Below are 27,337 nucleotides of genomic sequence, written 5' to 3' on the forward strand. Positions count from 1 at the left end.
TTAGAAGTAGAAGAAAAACGTGAGAGAGAAGGGAAAGGAGAAGGAAGAGCTGGGTGGGATAAAGAAACATTACAGAAGAAGAGGAAGAAGGCCAGTTTGAAAGAGCAAAGATAAATGGAGGAAATATCATGATCTAGAAGTATTCATTTCCAAGTTCTTAAGGACAAAATATTCGAGAAAAAATGTTCAGAGCGAACTAGATTTGCAAACACAACTAGAAAAGCCCCAAAAATAGAGAGGAAAGGATTCATCATCTGGGGTCACGGAACCAGAAACACTGGGACACCAAATTATGCTGACCTCACTCAAATGAGATAGCAGCTGCCACATTTCTCTCTCACTCTTTTCACACAGGAAATAAATATGTTGACCACAAAACCTGTGACTGTTTAAAAGGAAGCTGGCCACGATGGAGCCCTTCCATGGGAACTTGCCCAGGAATCTGGATGCAATTATAGGTATGAAGCTGACCCGGGTTCCTGTAACCCAACCTTGAGTCAAGAGGGGCTGCCAGCGAGAGCCTTGGTCATCACTCCAGTTCATGAGTGCAGTGTTAGCAAATTCACAGACACATAACTTGAACCAGATGCAGGGTAGCATAGTTCCTATGCACAAGGATTTGAAAGCACATTGTAAAAATATTTCCTGAGCTGGTAAAAATTACCAGAGGACAATATTTAGAAGATAATTAAAGGGGAAAATGAATATTTATGTAGAAAGATGTCATCAAAGCTATCAAACACATTAGCTGCATCCCCATATCTAGTAGTCCAAGCATTACTAAATGATGATGGCATTGTATAGCCCTGTCATCAACATTTAAAATATATTTAGATGAGTCTAGCAGTATTTCTTAAGGATGGTCTATGAAACAGTATGTCTAAAGACCCAGAGATATGTCAGTTCAAAATTCCTTCCACAGTAATGACATAATTCAAGGGAAAATTATAATTGATGAAATCAGGTATTATATTGTTTTTATTTTCAGTAATGTGTGAATGTAGAAGAGAGCTAAGCTGATGCTCCCCATGCACAACTAAAGGGCATAAGATGGAGATGTTCACTGTATCTCACCAAAAGCATGCAATAATTGTTATAAAGTCATCTTGATCTTGACAAAGCAGGAACCATCATTCATCATATTAAATCTCAACCTCTACATACATGACTTGCTATGTTGTTAAAAGTATGCACAGTAGGCACTTGGAAGGGAAATATGCAAGTGCAGAATACAGGTATGGGTTACCTTTGGGAAGAAATTGTCAGATTGAGTTACATGCTAAACTTACTTTCATAAAACAATGCTTCTATGACTATTCTGACTAGGGCATTAACAGTCATTTTCACAGAAAATATAGACAAAAAAACCGTTTTGCATCGAATCAAACACACTATGATGTCCAGTAATGATGAGAATAGTCAAAAAGGTTAGAAATTTTGCAGAACTTGTTTTCTTCTACAAAGACAACAGATTCTCCATACTTTGAAGAGTTCACTGGAAGAATATTTCTTTTATTGCCCAATTACCTGTGCCAAGACTTGGAAACTGCATCAAAATCATGTATGGATTAATGACGTTTCCCAAGTGCAAGGAAGATCAGTGGATTTGTAACAGGAGAGCAGCTCTGGGTAGTGTTTCGTCAGACTTGACTCAAGCTAGAGTTCTTTGAAGGGAGAGAACCTCGACTAAGATCCAGCTGTAAGGCATTTTCTTAATTAGAGGTTGTTGGGGGAGGGCCAGAATGGTGCCATTCCTCGGCTGGTGTTCCGGTGTTCTCTAAGAAAACAGGCTGAGCTAACACAGGAGTAAGCTAGTAAGAACACACCTTCATGGTCTCTGCATCAGCTCCTACTTTCCACAGTGCTGTCGAAGTAGAAGCTAAATAACCCCTTGCCACCCCAACTTGCTATTGGTCATGATGTTTAGTTGCAGAAATGGAATTCCTAACTAAGACAACAGCATCAAATTTTTTTACTGATATTATTTCAGGTATTTCAGTTTAAACTATTACAGTATCAAGTTTCAGTGCAGTATAAAATTGCCCATAATTATCAAGTTATTAAAATTAAAATTGCCTTTCAAACTTATATATATATATATATCAAACACACACACATATATATACATATATATACATATATATATATATATATATATTAATTTAAAAAAGACTTCCCTGTCAACATTTTCAGAACTGAAGTTGAGATAGGATCTAACTTGTAGGCTGGCTGGCAAGATTTTTTTCCTGTAAGCCAAGCTGCTCTCAAACCCATGAGCATTTTTATTTTTCAGCCTCTGAAGTGCTGTAACTATAAGTGAGAGACTCTATGCCAAGCATTTCAGTAGGATTTGGTAGCTACAATCTTCTGAGAATATTTTTCATCATTTCATTCAATAAGTGTGGTCATTTAAAGCTACAAAGTGTTTAGAATTCAGTTCCCAGAAAATTATACTTTTATTATATATTATATTATACTATACATATTGAATCCTACTTTTGGTATATAAGACATTATTAAAATGAATAAAATTTAGTTATAAGTACTTATTAGTTTTAATTTCTGTTGTCCAAACTTTTGTTAGATATAGACTGCATTAATGAAAGCTCTTGTGAGTCCTCAATAACATTTGAAAGTATAAAAATTATCTTAAAATATTAAGAATGAACAAATTAGGAAAAAAAGTTCATATATACAAATTATTATTTCGAAGTGACAGGCTTATATAAAGTTCAGCAGATACATCACGATATTAATATAATAATGGCCAAATTAAATATAATTTAAAATTCTCTCTCCCCTTTGGTTTGGGATTCTTATTATGATTCCCAGGGTAGTTGTGCACTAGGATATATGAGTTGGGTGGTAGCTTTAGAATTCAGAAAGAATCCCACAGTGTGTCCTGGGTATGAGCTCCACAGCTACCCCAGCATTTAAACAGTAGATATCATTGTTCTTGACTGACTTAAGTCGTTCTAACCCACTCCCATGATGCACCCTTTATCATATCTTCTCAAACTTCCTGCTAACTGTGCTGCACTGCTTAACTTACAAAGATGTGAGGAATACTAGACTCGCCAGTTTGTTTTCAATGCCCTCCTCACTGGCCAGAAACATTATAAAACAGGCCACTTCTTTGAGCTTTATTTTATATTCATTGTTTACCCCATTATCAGCACTTAATGTCTCTGTTGGCATAAAGTTGTTTTCCAGCTGTATTGCTCTGCATGGAAATTCACCTTAATTTTCTTTTTGAATTTCTAGACACTCAGTCTCTTTGGTTGAAATGTTGCCTTGTTTGTGACTGTCCTTAGTTACTTATTAAATACTGTTTCTTTTTAAAAAAAAATTATTTAGGCAATAAAAAGTTTACAACTTACATAAGAATTGTTACAGAAAAATTGGACATAGTGGCATTTGTTTACTTATATCCATGTCTCTCCAACTTCAAGATTAACTTCCCATGGGGCAGAGCTCGCAGACTGCAGTTTATTTAGAAAACAATACATTAGCCAACTGTCTGCTGTAAACTCAGGGAGAGGTTTACATGAAGCTTCTGTTTCATTAATCTTTGTTTCATGAGATGATAGGAAAAACAACAGTAACGGTTTAGAGCTGGCAGTGTGGCTTAGTGGTAAAGTTATGGCCATAACACACACACACACACACACACACACACACACACACACACACACACACACACACACACACACACATACACACAAACACACACAGATTATAAATATCATTTAAAACTATAAAAAGCCTATAAGCTAATTAAAAGAACATCAATAAAGAGTTTGAATGGAATTTTCTGCATGATGTATAATGGTGCTTCTGGACGACAAGGGTTACTAGGTAAACATTGCAGTGCAAGGCACTGGATTTCTCCCTGATAGTCAGGGAGTTCTCTACTACAGTCCAGAGTCTTGCTTATCCATCATGACCATGTTTTAAGAGCCTATTTTTTGAGACAGTACACACATTGCCAGCAGGACATACAAAAATCAATCTCAGACAAAACGAGAAACTTCCTGGTACACAGCTTCCACACTGCTGGGTGGTGCTGTGCAGGATGCTAGAAGAGAAAAACACTGGTGGTGTCACAGGATTAGATCCTGAATGCTACAATAAGGACTTTGTACACCACGTGTGTCCACTGGTACAGTTGTGGTATGAATGTTCTGAGTCAACTAAGCACTTACTGAATGAATTTGAGGCCTGCCTTATAGCAGGGAACTTAATTTCTGGTACAGTAAAACTGGTTAAACTTACAAATCAAAAGTGGATATTAGCTCAAAAGCTCGAATTACCCAAGATGCAATCCACAGACCACAGGAAGCTCAAAAAGAAGGATGACCAAAATGCGGATATTCCCACTCCTTCTTAAATGGGGGAACAAAAATATCCATAGGAGGAGATATGGAGGCAAAGTTTAGAGCAGAGACTGAAGGAATGGCCATTCAGAGCCTGACCCACATGTGGCCCATATATATATACAGCCACCAAACTAGATAAGATTGATGAAGCTAAGAAGTACAGGCTGACAGGTATCTCCTGAGAGACACAGCCAGAACATGTCAGATACAGAATGCTAGCAGCATACAATTGAACAGAGAATGGGACACCCTTTGGGGGAATTAGAGGAAGGATTGAAAGAGCTGAAGGGGCTTGCAAGCCTATAAGAACAACAATGCCAACGAACAGGAGCTTCCAGGGACTAAACCACTACCCAAAGACTATACATGGACTGACCCGGGGATCCAACTGCATACGTAGCAGAGAATAGCCTTGTTGGGGCACCAGTGGAAGGGAAAGCCCTTGGTCCTGCCAAGGTTGGACCCCCAGTGCAGAGGAATGTAGGTGTGGGGGGGCGGTAAGGGGCGTGGATGAAGGGGGACACCTGCATGGGGGAGGGGGAGGGGATAGGGAGCTTATGGACAGGAAACCAGGAAAGGGAATAGGATTTGAAATGTAAATTAAGAAATATATCTAATAATAAAAAGAAACACAACTTAAAACCCAACAAAATCCCTTGTGGGGGTTTAAATGTGCTTGACCCAAAAAGTGGCAATATTAGGAGGTGTGGCCTTGTTGGGGGAAGTGTGTCACTCTTGGATTGGGCTTAGGAACACTCTTCCTAGCTGCCCGGAAACAGTCTTCTCCTGACGTCTCTCTGAACAAGATGTTGACCTTTCACCTCCTCCCATTCTATGGACACTTTGGACACCCTGTGGACACTGCGATGCTTCCTGCCATGATGATAATGGAATGAACCTCAGAACATGTAAGCCAGCCCCAATGAAATGTTAAAATGTTATCCTTTATAAGAGTTGCCTTGGTCATGGTGTCTCTTCAAAACAATATATCTCCCACATAGTTGGAGAGGTCACAGATTCTGGAATAGATCTCACTTTCACTGCTCAAGGGTCATTGTCAAATTGTCATATATCACACACACACACACACACACACACACACACAGAGAGAGAGAGAGAGAGAGAGAGAGAGAGAGAGAGAGAGAGAGAGACTGGACTCAACCATGGACAGAATAGCTTTTTTTTTTTCCCCAGTGGGCAACAACCAATGCAGAAAAGCATAATTAGACGAAATCCCAAGAAAATTCTATGGAGTGCTCAGAACTAAATGGGCCATGGTTTTTATCAAACCCTTGCTCCCTGCCATGGCTTAGGTAACATCACAAAGGAGAAGGCAGAAACAATATAGGAATCATAGAGGAAGAGTGTGGTGAAATGCCATCTTCTAGACATGACATGGCTGTCATATCACACAGTACCAGGGGTCAACTGTGGAAGACCTAAAAAAAGATAAAGTCAATAAAAACTCTTGCATAAATTGTGGGATCACTCTCCAGGCACAGTATTTTCTGAGACACTATGGGCAGTTGATAGCTGCTGAAGGAGAGATACTCGTTCTTTCTTAGGGTGTGGCTCTTGGTAGTTTTCTATGCGTCATTGATGGTCCACCTATGTACATATGGCAAATAGTAATTGGACATAGGGGACTTTTTAAGGGTCATAAAGTTAAGAGGGGTACATGCTTGATTGATGATGGGAAATAAGAGAGTTCGAGAGGGGGAAACTGGAATTGGATATTATCATAAATCAATATATACCTTATAAAATCACAAGGACAAAGAACAAATATAATTAAAATAGAAGAAACTATTCAAGGAAAAAAATAATCTCATTCATTTCATATCAATTCACTTTTAGTTTCATTTTTCTAATGGTCATTTGTCTTATAGAGATATTAACCTATGATAGTTTAGAAATTAAAACAAAGTCCTAGCTACTCCTTCTGCATGCACAGTATGAATAGCAGCTCTGTTTTACAGCATGTTTTATTGACTATTACTAAGTGGCCCCTGCCATGGTTGACTTCTACTCTTCATTTAGACAGCGTCTGCTAGCTGCCTCTTCTGGAAACACTCCTCCTGCCCTTCTCCTTTGACATCTTCACGCCCCACACTTGGAGAAGACCATCTGTTTTTTGGCTTTCTCTCATCCGAATGAAGCATTTCTCCTTGTAAATTGCTGAATATGAAAACTCACTCTAATGTCTTTATTGATTTTTTAGACATATAATCTGTTTGATTGAAAACTGATTGCAGTTCTGAAGTTAATTATCACTCTCCATGATTTTCCTCAGCAGTCACCTAGCAGCTTCTTCACGAAACTTGCAGACAATATCGAGTGGACGACTGTAAGAGATCTATTGAGAAAATTGGTTTCATTACACTATGAATTCTGAATCTACTCAAATTCCTATAAATGTGTGCCATTTTGGATTTATTAATATGTTTAGTTAGAATGCATCTATACCTAATTTCAGTTTATAACAGGTATTAGGGAAAATAAAAAGAACAATGAAGTAGCTTTTATTTATAGTTGTTTCTGTATAGGAAACAGAGGAGCCCTAGACAGAGCAGTAGGTAATTGGCAGGCTATGTAGATTGCCCTGAATTGATCCATGCCCATTGAATTCCCAGTTAATTGCAGCCATTTATCTTCCTATCTGACCTATGGATGCCTCACACTGACTGTCTCTATAACCTCTGTTACTAGACGGATTCTGTTTTCCAGAGATGCTTTTCGTTTGTCATCTCATGAGTTTCAATCTGTGATGTCTTGTCCTCACCAAATCCTTAGTCAACCTTCCCTTCACCTTGCCTGTACGTTCAAAGCACCATGCCTTCCTTTTATGCCTTTTTATGCCCTTCCAGTTTATCCTAGGAAACAACTCTATGCAGTTGACATATATTTATTGAAGCATTGGGATTATTTGATTTACATAAAGCTCCCTCACTACTGTATAAGTGTTTAATTTGGGATGCATACATTGTTTGTTCATAATATATGTTATACATATTGAATGTGGGTTCCCAAGCCTGTATGTGTGCGTGCAGGGGACAAAAGAAGTTGTCGCTAATTCCGTTGCTTCCTGCCTTGTTTGTTTGTTTGAAGTAGGGTCTCTCACTAAAGCTAAAGCTCACACTTTGGCTAGGCCAGTGAATGAGCAAACTCCTTGGATCTCTTTCTTTTTACTAGTATGAGAACCCCAAGTACAGGCTGCCAAGATTACCTTTTTTTATTAATTTGGCTATTTTTCTTATTAGATATATTTCTTTACTTACATTTCTAACGTTATTCCCCTTCCTGGTTTCCTGTCCATAAGCCCCCATTCCCTCCCCTCCCCCTCCACCTCTTCCATAGGGGTATTCCCCCTATATATATATCCCCCCATATTCCCCTGCATTGGGGGTCCAACCTTGGAAGGACCAAGGGCTTCCCCTTCCCCTGGTGGCCCCAACAAGGCTATTCTCTGCTACGTATGCAGTTGGAGCCCTGGGTCAGTCCATGTGTACTCTTTCTGGTAGTGGTTTAGTCCCTGGAAGCTCTGGTTGGTTGGCATTGTTGTTTTTTGGGGGTTGGAAGCTCCTTCAACTCTTTCAATACTTCCTCTAATTTCCCCCAAGGGGGGTCCTATTCTCAGTTCAGTCGTTTGCTGCTAGCATTGACCTCTGTATTGGACATGCTCTGGATGTGTCTCTCAGGAGAGATCTATATCCGGTCCCTTTCAGCATGCATTTTGTAGTTTCATCAATCTTATCTAGTTTTGGTGGCTGTATATATGGGCCACATGTGGGCCAGGCTCTGAATGGCCATTCCTTGAGTTACTGCTCTAAATTTTGTTTCCATATCCCCTCCTATGAATATTTTCCCTCTTTTAAGAAGGAGTGGGAGCATCTGCATTTTGGTCATCCTTCTTCTTGAGCTTCCTGTGGTCTGTGGATTGCAACTTGGGTAATTTGAGCTTTTTGGCTAATATCCACTTATCAATGAGTGCATACCGTGTGTTTGTGTGTGTGTGTGTGTGTGTGTGTGTGTGTGTGTGTGTGTGATTAAGTAACCTCACTCAGGATGATATTTTCTAGTTCATTCCATTTGCCTATGAATTTCATGAAGTCACTGTTTTTGATAGCTGAGTAGTACTCCACTGTGTAGATGTACCACATTTTTTAATCCATTCCTCTGTTGAAGGGCATCTGGGTTCTTTCCAGCTTCTTGAGAAAGAGGAACACTCCTCCATTGTTGGTGAGATTGCAAACTGGTACAACCACTCTGGAAATCAGTCTGGAGGTTCCTCAGAAAATTCGACATTGCACTACCTGAGGACCCAGCTATACCTCTCCTGGGCATATACCCAGAAGATGCTCCAACATACAACAAGGACACATGCTCCACTATGTTCATACCAGCCTTATTTATAAGATTACCTTTCTTTAAGCACTAAAATTTTGAATCAGGTTCTCATGCTTATGCACCAAGTACTCTTATGCACTGACCTCCTGGATCCTGCTAGTTATTTTATTCATCTCAGCTTATAGCATAATTAAGCACATATTAGGCCCACTGTAAGTTGTTGCTCATGCGACCTGAAAGAACCTCTGTGGGTTCTGATTTGGTGATTCTTTTACCCCTCCCCCACCAAAAGATGCAAGTTAGTTGATCTCACATGGGCTTTGTCATTCTATCTTTTGATTCATTAGAGTGATTGAAATTCTAACCCGGAAACAGATTGCTGATGCTGTGGAAGTTTCTCCAAGGATGCTTCTCAAGAGAAATTATATGAATGAAGATTTGCACGACAAGAATAAGTCTATCAGAAGGATAACAGAGCAGTTACTGAGGAAAACTTAAAAAGTCAGCCTTCCTAGTCTGTACTTTTTAGTGACATAAATAAATCCCAGTTAAATTCTGGTGTCTACTCAAGGGCCCTGGACATACTTGCTCCGTGTAATTTTAATAGTACATGCCGTGAGACTGACAGAGTCACTCGTGTGCCCTCTCTGCCTTCCTGAGTTCCACTCCTTAGTGAGAGCGTTTCTCAACATTCTGGAAATGAATCCACCCTAGAAATGTGTCGGGTTTAAAGATACCATGCTTCTTATATAGAAGATTTATCAGAAAGAACAGGAAGACAGTCTAATGTCCTGAAAAATGAACTGTGCCCAGGGACTACCTCTATCTAACAGAAATATTGTCACTTTAATAATCGTGATTGGTTATCTTTAGAATGACTAATTAAAATATGGGGCTACTAAACAGTAAAATGGTCCTCATATTTTATTGCAAATATTTATTTATCTGTAGTCATGAGACATAATAATAATAACATTTGTAGATAATAATAATAATATACTAACATGAGTATACACTGTAAAGCTTGGATTACTCTATATTGGTATCAGTCTGATTATATATGGACAAATAAAATATTAAATGACTGGAGAATTGTTTAATTAGCCGTGAGGTAGGGAGTAAAAATGGAAAGTAATTTTGAAATCATGAAAAAATTCTATTTTGTTTGATGCATTTATCTTACATTCATGCAAAGACTTCAACATAAAATGTTTTAGGCATGACCTTTTGCTTTGGGGAAAACAAAACAGGAATGATATTATTTTTATAAATAAGACTCGTCATTAAGTTGTCAGATGCCAGGGTAACTTCAGGGTGAAACCTGTCACATATATGACTCTCTGAATTAACTAGTTTAGCGTGAGGAGTATATTACTCACATCAACACATGCAGCTGATTTTCTGTCCTCCTAAAATGCCAAGACTTTTGTTGCCTCAGTTCCTTTCATAGACTGTAAATGCTTTGGACTTCTCATTTTGAAACTCCACTCACTAAAATTCTGGTATTTACAACTCTATTTGAGAATTGAATTCGAAGCCCACCACTGACCACAGGGATGGCTTTGTCAAAGACCACACAGGTAAACATCTTCTGGCATGCCCTTAGATGCTACTTTGACTTCCTTAGAATAGAATGAAAGTCGGCCAAGTTTCAAGAAAATTCTTCAGGAACACAAGGATATCCATGCCTTTTCAATCATCTGCTGGAGTTATTAGATGAATAAATGATAGTGAAAGTGTAGTATTTGCAATATAAAATCTGGTCTCCATTAGCCAAGGAGAGACAAGACAAAAATTAAACCTAATATACATTTGATGGAATGAATCCTCTAGCCATTTGCTAAGCTAAGAGGTATAAATATCGTATATGGAAGGTTCTGCTATCATGAAGGTTAGGATCTGTTACAGGAGACATAGAAAAGAAGCCAATGGACCAAGTAAAATCATACCTGAGGACAGAGTAGTTTCTTTATTCCATGGTGCCCTGGGAATGGTGACAGAGGAGATCAGTTTTGGATTTCGCCATGGTGAAAGTACTTTTCATGTTTTATTTTTACAGTGAAGGAAGAATTAAATGGGAGATTTCTGAAAAATTCTTTGTCCCAGATTTCAGGAAAACTATTATTTTTTTAATTGGGTATTTCTTATTTACATTTCAGATGTTATTCCCTTTCCTAGTTTTCAGTTCAAAAGCCCCCTAACCCCTCCCCTCCCTTCTATAAGGGTGTTCCCCTCCCCATCCACAATCTCCTACACTGGGGGTCCAACCTTGGCAGGACCAAGGGCTTCTCATGAGGAGAAATATTATATCTACACTTGATCAGTTTCACGTTCTTGACCCATCCTATATCTTTTTCTTATTCCATAGAGTCCCAGGTCACAAGAATTCATTGTTTTTGTTGTTGTTGTTGATGATGGTGGTGGTATTTTGTTTTTGGCAAATTTTTATGGTCCATGTTATTTTTTAAAAAAATTGTCCTAACCATTTTCAATAAATATTTGTCTTTTATTAAGCAAGATGCAGGCAATTAAACATTATTTTTCCAGAGCTTTGTCCAGAAGCAGAACTAAAACAATTGAGTCCTAGGGGTTTATAAGTGTCACCTAACACAGAACAAAATTTAGGTGATACAGCGAAATTTGTCAGGTATCTTAACCAGTCCTAATTTGTAAATTGGATTGTTTTTTTTTTTTTTTCCAACATAGCAGATCTCTTTCAGGAACTCACCAGGCAAAGTTAAAAGTAGGACAATCCTCTGTCAAATGAAAGGCATTTTAAGAGTTGAAAGGCTTAATGCAGTTAAATGTCAACCAGGGAATACTTAGGCCCCCCAAAGAGCTAAGCTTAGCATCTGATTTAAACCAGGCAATTTCAAAGTGGGTAGAGAACTTTAAAATGATTTAATTTATAATTTCCTATTTTGTCACTGTTCTAACACCAGTTATATGAAAGGTTAATTTAAGCAATACAAGCAGTGTTACTACAAGATTCCACTTCACACTAAAGTATACTAGAAAATGTTGTAAGATGAATATGAAATCTATGATCTTATGAGTTTTTTTTTGAAGATACCTTATCCATGATAAGATCGTCCAGTTTCATCATTTGACATAAAAGAAAATGTTAAATACCAAAATAGTTTATTTCTCTATTGCCCAAGCTTGCTTTCTTCCTGATCTGGGAATGATCTCGTCAGCACTTTCAGATGTGCTGTATCCTAAGGCTAATCGTCTGCAATCTGCTCTAATTCTCATCCCTCCCTGCCCCCTGTATTAAATCAACCTTCACTGGGTCTCACCTGAACTCCACTAGCCCTCTTCTTAAATTCTCCCAATCTATTCTTACACCATTCTTTTGTTGTTCTTTTAATAACACAGACGTGATCTTGGCATTTATTTACTTAATACTGCTTCCTGAGTCATGTTAGGCAGAGTCCTAGTGGGAAATGGCTAGTATACTCAGATTGGAAAAAGAAATATGTTTGGTAAAATGTTGCCTACACAGTGGTGTGGCCACCAGAACACAGAGAAATGGTGCAGGTCGTTGAGCTGGGGACACTAGGCCAATCACCACTGAAGCGAGAAGGAGAACAAATAAAGGCTTTTGGAAGTCAGACACAGCAGTAATGGTATACTGGGGGTGGGGAGTCTACCTACAGCCTTGTCAGACTACAAATACCTCCCTCAAAAGCCACCAATTAACTACTTACAATGTAACTGCAGGTGACAGGGGCTCCTTACTGAAATCTATTGGGGTTGGTCTCTAAATAAAAAAAAAATAAAACAAAAAGACAAAACAACAAAAAAATCTACCCCATTTGGGGGTAGAAATTGGACCTCTTAGGAAAAACAGAAGACAGCATTTTTTCCCTTTTAAGAGAAAAGTAAATTGGACTCTTTTTAGTAGGCGTTCAAACCCTATAGCATCTCAACCACATACATTTTAAAGAGTAATTTATTCAGTTACATTCCCACACACTACAATCCATTGTGCCATTTTGGAGCCCACAACTTTCTATATTTTCTTGTCTTTTGTTTTAACTCAATGAGATTTCTTCTCCCTTCAGATCTCTCAACACAAATGCTACCTCTTCTTTATAGCCTTCCTCATGCGTGCATTTGGATGGCCAGCTCCCAGGATTTGCCTTTGGTAACCCCCATCTCCTTAAATAGGGTAGAAAAGAAGAATGTTTTATGAGGTGGAAGAACATGCTTTCTTTCTTCAGAGGCATTAATATTAGATCTTTTCTACCACTGTACAAGAAAGAAAGCTACAGGTAGAATTAAGGCAACGATATAAAGGAACAGGATGCTTAACTATCTCTTTAAATAGGGAGAAGGGAAAAAGAAAAGGGAGACTAGAAAAATATCCTTTACAGCCCAATCCTGCTTTTCAAAACCCTGGTCTCCATTGGAAAATGAATTTTGAACAGGCTTGTCTGAGAATGACCAAAACAGGCACAGAGGACTAAGATTTGGCAGGTCCGCCCTCCCCACCCCCCGCCCTGACCTCAGTATGTGAGAATGGTCTTTGCTTCTTATGAGTGAATGCAATTGTGAACTGTTGGAGAGAGAAAAGGTTTTCCAACCATTATAACCGCATCCACTGGGCTAGTGGCATTCTGGTGGCTAAGGATAATTCACTCATGGGACCTGCATACTCTCACAAGAGACTTCATAGCTACCAATGCTACTGAATGCCTTGAGGCAGAGAATAAATGAGCTTTTGGATTTTATTAGGGATAAATATTTATTTCTGAATCCAGGTTAGGCCTATCAGGTAATCTCAGACTTGAATGTCAGCTGCATTTCTCCCTTTAAAGATTCACATTAGGATACAAAGTGTTTGTACTGGGAACGGGTATGGTAAAGAAAATTTAATGTAATAGGGATAGATATTTATTTTATAACCTGCGCCACTCATTGAAGAATCTCAAAGAACTCTCAGTATTGTTGATGGGCCAATTACAAATACAGCTTGTCAGCCTTATTTATAATAGTCAGAAGCTGGAAAGAATCCAGATGCCCTTCAACAGAGGAATGGATACAGAAAATGTGGTACATCTACACAATGGAATACTACTCAGCTATCAAAAACAATGACTTTATGAAATTCATAGGCAAATGGATGGAACTGGAAAATATCATCCTGAGTGAGGTAACCCAATCACAGAAAAACACACATGGTATGCACTCTTTGATAAGTGGCTATTAGCCCAAATGCTTGATTTGCCCTAGATGCACAGAGCACATGAAACTCAAGAAGGATGACCAAAATGTGAATGCTTCACTCCTTCTTTAAAAGGGGAACAAGAATACCCTTGGCAGGGAATAGGGAGGCAAAGTTTAGAACAGAGGCAGAAGGAACACCCATTCAGAGCCTGCCCCACATGTGGCCCCTACATATTACAGCCACCAAACTAGATAAGATGGATGAAGCAAAGAAGTGCAGGTCAACAGGAGCCGGATGTAGATCTCTCCTGAGAGACACAGCCAGAATACAGCAAATACATAGACGAATGCCAGCAGCAAACCACTGAACTGAGAACAGGACCCCTGTTGAAGGAATCTTAGAAAAGGACTGAAAAGAGCTTGAAGGGGCTTGAGACCCCATATGAACAACAATGCCAAGCAACCAGAGCTTCCAGGGACTAAGCCACTACCTAAAGACTATACATGGACTGACCCTGGACTCTGACCTCATAGGTAGCAATGAATATCCTAGTAAGAGCACCAGTGGAAGGGAAGCCCTGGGTCCTGCTAAGACTGAACCCCAGTGAACTAGATTGTTGGGGGAGGGCGGCAATGGAGGGAGGATGGGGAGGGAAACAACCATAGAGAAGGGGAGGGGGAGGGGGAGGGGTTAGGGTGATGTTGGTCCAGAAACTGGGATGGTGAATAACAATCGAAATGTAAATAAGAAATACTCAAGTTAATAAAGATGAAACAAAAGACAAATATAGCTTGTTCAGGGAAAGTGATGTTGAATGTCCCTGTTTCTTCTCTTATAGGAAATGTGACAGAATTATTTGTAGAATTTGGATCTGTATCCTATCATTACATTCAACAGTATCTAACAAGTTCTCTTAATGGTAGAGCCATCTCTCCAGCCCTGAGAAGTTTGCACAGATGCTGTGCATTTGAATTATGAGACATGTCTAAGATCACATTCCTAAAAGAAGCATCATTCCTACTCAGTGTTCCTTCTGTTGTATATGCTGAATGTTTTAACCCCTCTAATTCACATTCTGAAGCTGTTGCCCTTAAAAATGATGTGATTGGGAAGTAATTACATTTATGTAAGGTCATAATAATGGAACCTCCTTAAATTAAGGGATTAGAATCTTCTCATAAGACTTTCTCATATCAGCCATCTGAGGACACAGGACATTGGCAGCCATCTGCAAGGAGGACAGAATAGGTCTCATAGGAATCTACTTCACTTTGATCTTGGATACTAAGCCTCAAATTTTAGCAAATTATAATCCTGTAAAATGTTAGAAATATTTCATATCTAAGACTTTTAACAATTTTTATAGATGTATTTATTTCCATCTATAAGTAAATTAGCTGTGTCTACTTTTAAATTTTATTCTTTGTTTATTAAATTAACACAGTATTTCTTAGTTATGTGCCCTGAGATAACAAACTATTATGATACAGTCTAAAATAGAAAAAGAGTGGGCATAATCTGGCTATAACTAAGAAAGGACTAATAACCTCTTATGTTCTTGTGCCTTTTGATCTGGATCTATTGCTACAAATTTGATACTGGCATCTATTTTCTCTTACTGTGAACCACTTTTTAATTATTTCATGAGTCAGTTCTCTTCTCCCACCATGTACTTGGGGATAAAAATTGAAGTTATCAAGTTCCTGGGGCACATAAGTTTACCTGCTGAGACAGCAGTGCTGTACAAACTATTATTGAAGGCCTGGTGACTACTGTCTTGACCATTCCCCCCACCATGGGACCTTGGCTTCTCCATGTGGAAAGTGTTTATGTTATCGGCATGCCCCCAAATCTCACCCATATGTGATTTGACCAGGTATGGGAGGAGTTTCACTCAAGATGCTAATCACACGTTTTTCATTTGTAAAGTTTACTTTGGCCCAGGAGAGAAAGACTTCATTTCTTTATATGTCTGGGGGGATAAAAACAAATAACATTCACCCTCTACAGAATAGTTTGATATTGGATAGAGAACAGAAGAAATCTATCTAGAGAGAGAATCACAAAGCTGGCAAGCACAGAGAGGCAGGGATGAGAGGTGACGAGAAGTTTGACTTGGTCAAGTACTGTTGAGACTCTACCTCGGTTTATTTTTATCCTGGAGCTCCAGCAAACACCCTGGGTCTTGTATTAATTTTTCATTTTGATTAAGACAGCTAGTTCTGCTTTCCTTTCCTTGCAATCAAAGTGGCAAGTAGACAATACAGAGGCCATGGAAACCAGAACAAACACCAGGGAATGAATCTCCTACAGGAACTTGGCCATTTTCCTATCCTTAGCATTGTCGGAGCGCAGAGTCTCCATATTATATTTTAAAAGAAATTAATTAAATTTTTCTTTCAAGTTGCTGAAGGGTCTCTTGTGCCACAGAATCTCCTTATGACATTTAATAAAAACCTTAAGTCAAGGCTTACTTGGAGAGGGTGATACCTTCTTGCTTAAATTCATTTTTGTATACCCTGGATTTTGGCCTTATTTTCAAGTAAGCCTTTGTTATTTCACTTAATCATCTTTGGCAAAATATTTCAGACAACTTTAGGGCAAAAAACCTTATTGTGAAATTATATAGCAGTATCTATTTTTGGATCTAGTTATCTTTTTGGTGGTAGCACTCAGTAAAGCATAAGCGACCATCTATTGTCACATATCGGGTACCAATTATGCATGCAGTGCTATGTGGTAGAACATAAAGACATGGACTGTAATGTGGAAATAGCTGTTACACGACAATTAATGAGTTCTACAACAGAATCGTATCATAGAGGACAGAGTCTTGAGTGACTAATGCTGACCAGATGAAAGACCATATTTGCATGATACCAAAACCAAATAGGATTGAATAGGTTATCTCCATAACTAGTCTGAACACATTACTCAGGCAAGGATGACTGGACAAGAAGCTTAAGGATCTACCTGGCCTCGTCTCTCCAGCCTTAGGATTGAAAGCACAATCTGTAACACTGGGGTTTTTAATATGTGTTCTGGGAATTAATCTCAGGCATTAAAGCTTGTGTGATGAACATGCTTCTCTATCCTTCATGACCCTCTTTATATTTTAAGTTAATATCTATATTTTTATGTTTTATAAGTGTAATATGTAAATTATTAGATATTGTAGATGTTTCTTAAGAATAATTCTATGAGGACCTGGGGTCATGTCTAAATTGGTTAAGTTCCTGCCATGCCAACATGAATAGCTGAGTTCAGACCCCTAATCCACACATAAAAGATGGGTCAAAGACATGTGGATTCCAGTGCTTGTTGAATAGCCACCCTATCTGAATTGATGAGTCACAGGGGAAATGAGAGATCTTGTCTCAAGAGATAAGGTATTGTGGAACAAGCCCTAAATTCAATCATGGGCCTATTCATCCAAGGATCATTTCGTAATTGGATGTTTGTTATTGCAATTGAAATGACTCATGGGTAGGTGAAGCTATTGGATATTTTTATTCCCCATTAGTGTTGTACGTAGCATCGTCCAGTATTATGAAAATAAGCCAGTAAGAAAGAAGCTTCCAGGTCAGTTCCAGCTTTATTTATTTACCTCCTATGACTCAAGGAAGTATATGGTGTCTTCAACAATACAACCCTGTCTACAAGTTCCGGTGGGTAATTAAGAGCAATTGTAATAGCTTGTATTGGGGTTCACTGAGACCCCACTGATCAGCAATTTCAAGGGAGTGAACCCTGGAAATGAGCTTTTGTTTTCTGATACCAAGGACAGGCACTATCAACCATATTAATGGTAATAAAGACAGGACACTGTTAAGTGGGCTCAAACCCTTGGCTGAGTTTAGGTGACAGGCCCTAGAGCAGAATCTACTGCTGTTGCTTTGGTAAAGCTTTAGTATTACAGTGCCCGTAAATGTTCCTAAGTACTCATTTATTAACCCGTACAATAGAGCAGCTCTGTCTTCATCACAGTAGTATCTTTTTGTATCAGATGGCAATTGATATAAAGACGTACAACTAGCAAATGTGTAGAGAATAAGAAAATGGGAAGTACCCCGTTGGGTTGGTCATCTATGTCATACTTGTGCCTACGAGATTTACAAGTCATCCTGATAGCGTGACTGGAAGATTGAAAGAAGCATGGGTAGTAGGTGACTGCTGTGAAAGTCTTCTTGAGACATGGCATATAGTCTTGAACACAGAAACACACAGCAGCTGTGGCTGACAGAACCAGACCTGTGTAAGATCAAGCCAGTCAGAAGTCTAGCATGGGTGAAGGAAGGATTGCTAAAGGCAAAGTCCGTTCCCTGAGAGTCTGGAGTATGTTTTGGAAATCAGAAATAGAGAACATCCAGACAAGGAAGAGAATGGGAAATTGGAGAAAGCATAGAAGGACTTGTTTGAAGTTTCTAGCACAGGAGTATAGGTACTTCAATATAGAGGGTGGCCCTGTTCTGTCAGGGGAGGCCATCCTTTTCAACCCATCGTTCAACTTCTGGAGGGATCCATTCAAGTCAGCTGAATTAAGGAAATGTGGAAATCTTGAAATGCATTGGAAAAATACTATAATAATAAGCAAAGTAACCCAGGCTCAAAAAGACAAACACCCTATGTTCTTTCTCATAAGAAAAAAGCTTCTAATTTTTTATGTTTTATTTATGTCGGAGTGAGATTGTATAGACACCATGAAACCAGAAAGCAGAAAGGGGCATGACGCTCAGGATATAAGATAATGCCTTCAGAGAGAAGTGGGGAGACGGAATTCTTGGGGCCTGAATGTGGAAGTGAGGATACTAGGGTGTAAAGTGTCTACACAAGGGTCAGGAAGAGGGGATGGGAGAGGGCAGCAACGCCGACATAAACTAAGCCAACCTCCTCCTTTGAATGGGAATTAAAAAAACAGCAGGAAGAAACCAAACACAAAAGAGTTGGAGAAGGGCTATGCCCTAGAATGTGCAAACTCAGCTGGGTCACAAAGATAGCCACAAACAAAGGACCACAAGAAAGAAAAATACTGTGACTATGCTCTTCTGTTATATTTGGCAATCTGATTGGTACATCTTTCACTTCCTCAATGTTCTCTCAACTGCCTTTCTCCTCAGTCTACCTCTCAGATCTTGGCCCATCATCGCACATCATGGCCATAACTTTGTGTCTGTATTCCCTATTTAACACTGGAGTAAATCTTCTTTGAAGCCCATAGCAACCACCACTTCTCTCCAACCCTTTCCTTGGTGCATCCTTAACATCTGAGCCAGGTCTCCAGTTGGAGAAAGGGGACTGGTGAGTCTCTGGGTTTGGATCTGAAACAGACCATCCTCTGTCTGCTAGGTTTGTTTGCATGTTGAAAACAGAAGCAGAAGCTGAGTATTAGGAAACTAAGCACTCAATGGGGGTTAGGGAGGTAACCTTCTACTGCTGAAGGGTCACTGTAACTCAGTTATTTTATTTTTTGTTTGTGGATTTTTCTCTGGTTATGACCTCCATAGTGATAATATTTGGATTTCATCTGTGTGCAGAAATGAAAAATTTGAGATTCCTTTTAAATACTAGATACCATTTAAAAACAGGAAAAATTAAAATAAGTTGGGGTCAGAAAATAGAAGCAGACTTTAACAAAGGCTGGAGGTGAAGAGCCAATGTAAAGGGTGGTTTGCAATTGAAAGTCAAACAGTGATGAAGGGGGATGGTGGCTAAGTCAGTGGAGTACCTCACAAGCTTGAGGACTGGAGTTCACATCCAGTCCCCATGTAAGATACTGAGCAATTAAGCACATGATGTTAATCCCTGTAAGAAATGGCTGCTGAGGTAGATGGGGAGACGGGAAGTCAGAGTCACCTGAATCTGCAAAGTTAAGCCCAGATTCAGTGAGAGATTCCAACTCAATAATGAGGCAGAGAACAACTGATCCACAGATGCATATACCTGTATGCACATGTGTGCATCCCCATGTGAACACACACACACACACACACATACACAACACACACACACACACAGCACAAAATACACAAATAAAGTCAAGACAAAGGACAAGTGACTGTCATACTGTGGCACAGAGCCACCGAAACCTACTTGTAAAACCTTTAAGTAGCCTCAAGTTGTAGATTGTCTGACATCACCTGGAGAAGGTGTGAATTGAGGATTGTGCTAAGTGACTAAGTGACTATAGTCATTAGCTTCATGTGTCACTGTGATCAGATTAGGGTTTGGTTCTTTGGTCAAATACTGACCTAGGTGTTTCTGTGAAAGCCTTAAACATGGTCAAAGTGTAGTGTCAATTGACTTTAAGTAAAGCAGTTTGCTTTAGGTTAAATAAAAGAATTTGAAAAAAAACTTACTTAGCCCTCAAAGACAGAAACTGAACTTTCTCAAGAATGAGGAGGAGGAGGAGGAGGAGGAGGAGAAAGAGGAGAAACAAAACAAACTCAAACCCCCCCCTTAACTTGGAAAACCAAAGTTTCCAACTTGTTGGCTGTAGGTTGATGTCATTATGCAGGTGATGGCAAGTACAGGATAGAATGAGGTCTGTCACTGGACAAGAAGGAAGGACAGGTGGGAGAAAAGTTTTAGAGAGGAAGAGGAGGCCGGAGTGAGGAGGAGAGGGCCAAGAGAACATGGCAGTGGATGTTAAGATTCCTCTCTGCACATAATACACATTGTTATGCCTATTCTTAAGGGATGGTTGTGGACAGGATTTTGTGTTGTCTAGATGGGCAAATTATATCTTACCAATCGGATCGGAGGATAGTGTGTGACGTGTTCTTTCATGTGGCAACATAACTTAGTTCAAGAGAGGATATGGTGGCTGGATGCATGGGTCCCATCACAGAAATGGGGTGTGTATGCCTGGCATGGTGGAGACCAGCCAAGAGAGCTGTGAGTGAGGGTGGGGCAGCCCGACAGTGTGCTGTATTGGAGTGGCTCAGGGACAGCGGGTCTGAATGTAGATGGGGCAGTGTGGAGCCACTGAGATAAACTAGCACTAGTTCCAATGGCAGCTGGAGTCAGAACCAGTGAGAGAGCTCCACTGCCCAGGTACGTGTGGGAACCTGTTCCGCTGCTTTTCTGTTTTTACCACAACAGTTGGCCTGTGCTATGTGTGGATTGTGGGTTCAAGGCTGTACCTTCATGACTTCAGTTCTAGTTTGTCACCCAGCTGTACAGACTTCTAGTTTTCCAGGCCTCCCACTACCACAGCACAGATACAACTGGAGAATCTCAACTTATTATGTACATATTATGAATACACACAGCCAACGTTCCCTTAGGGTTTGTGAGTCTGTCTCTTCCTCTATGTTAAAAGCTCTTTTAAGTCCAAAGGGCTTCTTACCAATACTTCTCTACAAATACTGCCCGGTTGTATTTAAAGAACACAGAAAACAATTGAAAAATTGCTTCATGGATACAAACCTATTGATGGGAATAGGCATAAAATGTACTTATTTTTTTTTCATGGTGCACACCATATTTTCTAAACGTATTCCCCTTACTTCATGACATGGAGAATAATATATGCTAACGAATATGAGTGGAGATTATGATTAGAGTTGGAGAACTTAGAGGATCTCTTCAAGCAGGTCAAATGAACAATTTAAGGAAAACATCTTGTCATTCATTGCTGTGGCATATATTGGTGTCACATGTCTAAGTGGCCACTCGGTCAGGCATACAGAACATGATGTATCTCTTAAAATGTCATGCCCTCTTCTAAGAGCTCTTATCTTGATGAGTGTGAGGAAATCAGCTTTTTTTTTTTCTGTGTGACCTGTAGTTTACACCATTAATGGGAAGAGGTGTGGTGTGCTGCGAACTCAAAAATATCTTTAACGGCCGTGTGCGTTAGAAGAGGCTCTACTTAGGCATGAAGCCAGCTTTTCGGTCCAGCAGATCTTAGCCTGTAGTCCGTGTGTTGATGCTTGGAAGATGGAAATGCTGGCCTGAAACATTTCAGGAAATGCTGAGAGGATGGCCTCTCTGTGGAAGCCTGAAAGGGATCTTCCCTTCAGCTCTGAGGCCATCTCTGGTTCTATCAGTACATAGCATAACTTGATGTTTTCAGTCTTGAATGATGTCCTGTTTTCTTCGTTGTAAGTAAAAAGTAAATTTTTGAATGAAAAGTAGCTACTGCTTCTAAGAGAAGAAGCCTCAAAGTATGAGAGCATAAGAACTTCTTCCATAAGGAAGTTCGAAAGGAGAGCAGAGCAGAGGCAATGCTTTGGGCATTCTCCCTGCTGCTCACCTTCCATCCAGACCCGGAAGGCACGGCTTACCTCATTGGTCTTCTCCGGTTGCCAAGGCAACACAAGATGGCCACTGCGATATGAGTCACGAGGAACCCGAATCCGATACCCAGCAGAGTCCATATGTCTAGAATTTCAAACCACAGAAGAGATTATCATGATTCAGAAAAGTATCAAGGACCCCAAGCTGTTTGTTCAAGCATAATGTTTACCTACAATTCTGAGTATACGCGAAACCCTCGCTAGAAGGGTTAGACCTGATGTGGCATCGATTTCCTGTCCAGCCCTTTTCACACCTGGAAAAGAAAATTCATGTGAGATATGACAATAAGCCAAAAACAAAACAGGAGAGTAGTTGAGCAGAATCGGGGTGACTCTGATGATGGCCGGGATACTTGGAGATAACAGGAAGATAAGAAAAGTGGCTGAGAAACCAGAATGAAACATTACATGTCATTACGTCCATATTTTGGTGGACTGTGGCTTTGCTGTAATGTATCCTCTTGTGGATTTTGAAAAACGGATAGCGGCTTTCACCCAGCACTTTTGGTTGTTGTTGTTTGCAAATACTGACTTTTTGAATTTTTTTCACTTGGATCCATTATCATTTGAGATGATTTCCCATTCGTCTCAAACTCTGGGTGTCTATCTATCTTCATGTGCGCATGTCTGTGCATAAGCATGGAGCCAGTAGACAGCCCTGGGCATTCCTCTGGTGCCATTCACCTACATTTGAGATAGAGTCTCACAGGCCAGAACACTGACTGACAGCTCGGCTGGAGGCCTGGGGAAATTCAGGATCACAGGCCTCTGCCTCCTTAGGGCTGGGATTCCAAGCCCCATCTGTTTTGAAAAAGATGAACTCTAGGGCTTGGACATGGCTACTCATGCTTAAAGGGTAAACATGTTACCATCCAAGCTTCCTCTCCAGCCGCCATATATGTGTCAGTGAAGAGGTTCTGTCCAATCACTAACCACTAACGCATCAGTTCAAAGTATAGATTAGCAAACATGTAAAGCAGAATACAAATGCATTTATCATCACAGAGGGATGTTTCCTTAATCACTTAGATTCACAATTAATTTATATTAATGTAATTTGTGCTTTAGCAAGGAATACTCAGATCACGCCAGCCTTTATTCAGAAATGGCAAAACTGGTCACACTGTAATAGTGAAATAGATTATCCTCAGAACATCTGCAGGCAGATTGCCTGTCTAAGGGGCATGTTTGTTTCTTTGTTTCCGACAGGGTCTCTCGGTCTCTCGGTCTCTCGGTCTCTCGGTCTCTCGGTCTCTCGGTCTCTCTCTCTCTCTCTCTCTCTCTCTCTCTCTCTCTCTCTCTCTCTCTCTCTCTCTGTCTCACACTGACTGACCTGTAACTCATTATTTAGAACTTGCTCGAGTTGATCTCACAGTGAGTGATCCACCTGCCTCTGCCTCTGTCTCTCAAGTCTTAGGATTAAGGGCCAGTTCCACCATGCCCAGAAGAACATTTTTATTTATAAGTAATTTTTTTCGGGTATAATGAGTCCCCAAATGAGCATGGAAGTTAATATCCATGTTCTTATTTGGCAGAAACAATGTGACTCAAATTGAGATGGTTTCCGCTAGAGTTCCTCAGTTTCATGGTGTATGCTACAAACTAAGTTTAAAATCAACTTTTGAATACGTGTGTTTAAATCTGTGTGTCAGAAGCATTGCTTACTGGGCTGGCTGGTTTTGTGTCAACTTAACACAAGCCAGAGTCGTTGGAGAAGAAAGAGCCTCAGTTGGGAAATTCCTCTGTAAGATGGTCTGTGGATGAACCTGTAGCTCATTGATAGACATGAGAGGGCCCAGCCCACTGTGAGTGAGGCCACATCTGGCCTGGAGGTCCTGGGTTCTTTCTGAAAGCAGACTGTGTAAGCTCTCAGGAGCAAGCCGGTAAGCAACATCCTCCATGGCTTCTGTCTTCCTGCCCTGTTTGAGTTCTGGTCCTGACTTCCTTTGTTGATGAACAGTGGTGCGGAAGGGTAAGTCAGTAAAATAAGCCTTTCCTCCCCAGCTTGCTGTTTCAGTACATCAATAGCAGCCCTAACTAGGACACTCTGTGAGCCCATGCTTTCTGTCAGTCTCCCTTTAAAATTTGAAAAGTTGGGTGAGTGAAAGCAATTTCCTCAAAAATGGAATTGAACTAAATTGAAAAGCCCTATTACAGGTTCTGGAAGGTCATTAGATAGATCTTCGTTAATAGTCCTTTAAAAAAGCAGGGATCAAACGCAATTTGAAAATTTTAAACTTTCTGAGATTCAGATGAAAATGGATTTATCGATATTGCAATAGTTAGTTTCTACTCTCACAATACTTAAGACTCTAAGTCTTTTCGTCTCCTTGCCCGTCCTCATTCAATGAGTGCTACATGGCAGTCTTTCATATGTGGATGCCGGTGTGGCTTATTTGTGTATTCTGTGTGGGTTCACTGGGTTCTTTAGGAGTCCAAAAGTGCCATCATGCTGATGTCAGGCCTACAGAATCCCTACTTTAAGCAGATTCTCCATATTTGGATATGTTTACTGAGATAAGGCCTCTGGGAATATCTGGAAATGCCACTTGAGAAAAAAAGGGGAGAACCAGATCATACAGAGGGCCAGGATGAACGATTCCCATCAGCTGTCGGAACGTTTGTGTATCGGTTCATCATTCGTCTGTGTTTGCTGTCCATCTACCTACATACTTAGATAGGGACATGACATAAACCCTGGAGACGTGAACTTGGGGGAGGAAGAAGGAGAAATGTTTACAGGGCTGTAGAAAGAATTCAGGACACTTGATGTGTTTTCATTTCTGCTTCTCAAACAAAACCTCCTCCATGGAAAAACCAGTTTGAAATAATTATGGCAATTTGATCCTTAGACTTCTGTAACCTTTCCATGGCAGGGTGGTCCCTCTGCCTTTGAACCAGATTCCGAGGACAGCATCAATACCGTGCCAGGATATCTGCTCGTTCTTCCAGTAACAACACTGAAATAGTTTTTCTCCTGCCTCTCTTGGAGAGCTAGAGTCGGGAAGAAAATGAATATTCTTTCTGTTCTAAGTACAGCTGAGCGCACTCATTTCCTCCAAGCTTACCATAAATCCTAATAAATGTCAGTAAGATGTTTTTAGAAGAGGATACTAGCATCTGTTTCGTCATGATTTTTACAGGGAGTCTCCCTTCACTGAGTCAGGAGGATTAGAATGACAAATGAAAAACAATGTCCGACACCAAAGAATAACGACTGTTTGAAAATTTAGTAGTGTACGGAGGGATTATATACTTGTGAGAGGTGAAGGGTCAAGGCCTTTGTAGGAGAAATGAGTCAGGAAAAGTAGATGAGCTGTGGAATTGGAACCAGTAGGCTTCGGTTATATAGCTAAATGCCAAAGAAGAAACATCCAGATAGGGACAGTCTAGTCACGGAGATACAATCTGGGTGTGTTTCCCATCAGCTTGGCCAGTTTGGAACTGTTACATAATTGTCTGAGGCTAGAAACTTGTTCCAACAGGGAATAGGATAGGCATTCATCACATACCTTGACAGTTAATGACCAAAATGTTCCTTAAAGGAATTACTTAGCTACTTTATGTGTAGGCAAGACCGAAAGCAAACATGGTTTTGCCTCTTGTGTATTGCCAAATTATCTGTGAAGGCCATGAGTACCTTGTAATACCCATGCTCACCTAATATATATCTTTCTAATTTAGACTACTTGGACCTCAGTATCTCTCCTTCCGTCCCTCTGTCCTCCCCTCCCTACCTCAGTGTATGTGTGAGTATCTCACTACTTTTTCATGCTCAGAAGAAAGAAATAGTTAATTATGCTATTTTTAAATACAGTCATTTAACAAGCATTTATTTTATTCAAAGTGCCCACGTGAAAAATACTCATAGAAATCTGATTTATTTAGCTTTATGCATCTGTTTTCTTGTTACTTTGCATATATAGTAAGACCTAGTAAGTCCGTCTTCTTCTTACTATGACCCACTTACAATGAGCATTGTAGGCACCTCCTCCAAGATCATTTCATTAAATCCCCCGACATTAAACTCTATGTAGCTTTCCTTTGGTTTGCATGGAGAATAGCCTGTCTGACTGCTAGCACTGTCATGTCCTCCTTACAAGGAAGCATCAGCATACAGATTCACAGCCAGCAGAGATGGGTTCATAGATAGACGTATGCATACTTCTAGGGAAGTACTTGGAAACAAGGGGCTGTGCTATGCTGACTATATATCCTTAAAGAAATTCTTCCCCAACTCTGATGTGAAAGGGGAAGCATGCTTGGAGCTCTGTTGGAAGCTCAGAGAGTCCCGTTGGTATTGTTTCCTGGAAAAGACATTCTGAGAATATAACTGACTAACAGGAAGGCAGTCAGTGAGAGATGGAGAAATGGTGGTCAACTCTGATGTCTTCCCTCAGTTCAAGGTTTAGTTCTCCATGCTTATGCTTTTGGCTGAGTCTATATTCTTTTTAATCATGTTGACTACTATAGTTTAACATTTATCAGTTTTTAAATTCTTCTTTATGTGTGTCTGTATGAGTGTTTGATACAGGGGTTCTGGACCCACGGTGGCCGGAAGAGCACATTGAGTTCTCTGGAACTTGAGTTAAGAGAGTTGGGTTCCAAACTCTGTCCTCTGGAAAAGGACAGGAGCAGTGTGCATTCTGATATATCGTTGATGAGACCTATAATTTAGCATTGTAGATGATATGCTCGTGTCCTATTTTTAAGTGTTTTTATACCTATGGATTATAACTGTTAATGCACACCTGTCACTTTTGCTAGGAGGAGCCAGGATCACTCCACAGTTATTGTTCACATTGGCATGTTACAAACTAGGACATATTTCTCCATCCCACCCTTAAAAGATGAACACATGGAGAAATTGAGCTTTACATCCCTAAGGAAAACATGCTGAAAAGCATTCTACTTTGGATTCTCAGACTCTCCTGTGCTGGCCACAAATGCTTTCTTCCCCTGGTCTATCTCAAGTTAAAATATGGAGCGTAGTTGGATATAGCTGTGATTGGCATTATAATTTTTATGTATTAGCAAACAATGATTAGGAGAAATCTGATCTGGATTGTCTCAAGACCATTTGTCTGATCAAACCTTAGTGAGACCATCTGGAAATATAGAAATACAGTGTAAGTATG

The 27,337-nt window shown here is 39.9% G+C and overlaps 1 protein-coding gene across 1 annotated transcript in view; it reads right to left on the reverse strand.

Annotated features, from left to right (window-relative positions):
- Positions 1–27,337, reverse strand: part of Malrd1 (MAM and LDL receptor class A domain containing 1) — a 684,120-nt gene that overhangs the window by 10,688 nt on the left and 646,095 nt on the right. The window contains exons 36-37 of the mRNA XM_032884682.1: positions 22,374–22,453; positions 22,188–22,284 (exon numbers count right to left, since the gene is read on the reverse strand). Of these exons, the coding sequence (XP_032740573.1) occupies positions 22,188–22,284; positions 22,374–22,453 (177 nt within the window). The remainder of the gene's footprint in view (positions 1–22,187; positions 22,285–22,373; positions 22,454–27,337) is intronic.

This window comes from Rattus rattus, chromosome 14 (assembly GCF_011064425.1).
Source record: "Rattus rattus isolate New Zealand chromosome 14, Rrattus_CSIRO_v1, whole genome shotgun sequence".
Classification (NCBI taxonomy): domain Eukaryota; kingdom Metazoa; phylum Chordata; class Mammalia; order Rodentia; family Muridae; genus Rattus; species Rattus rattus.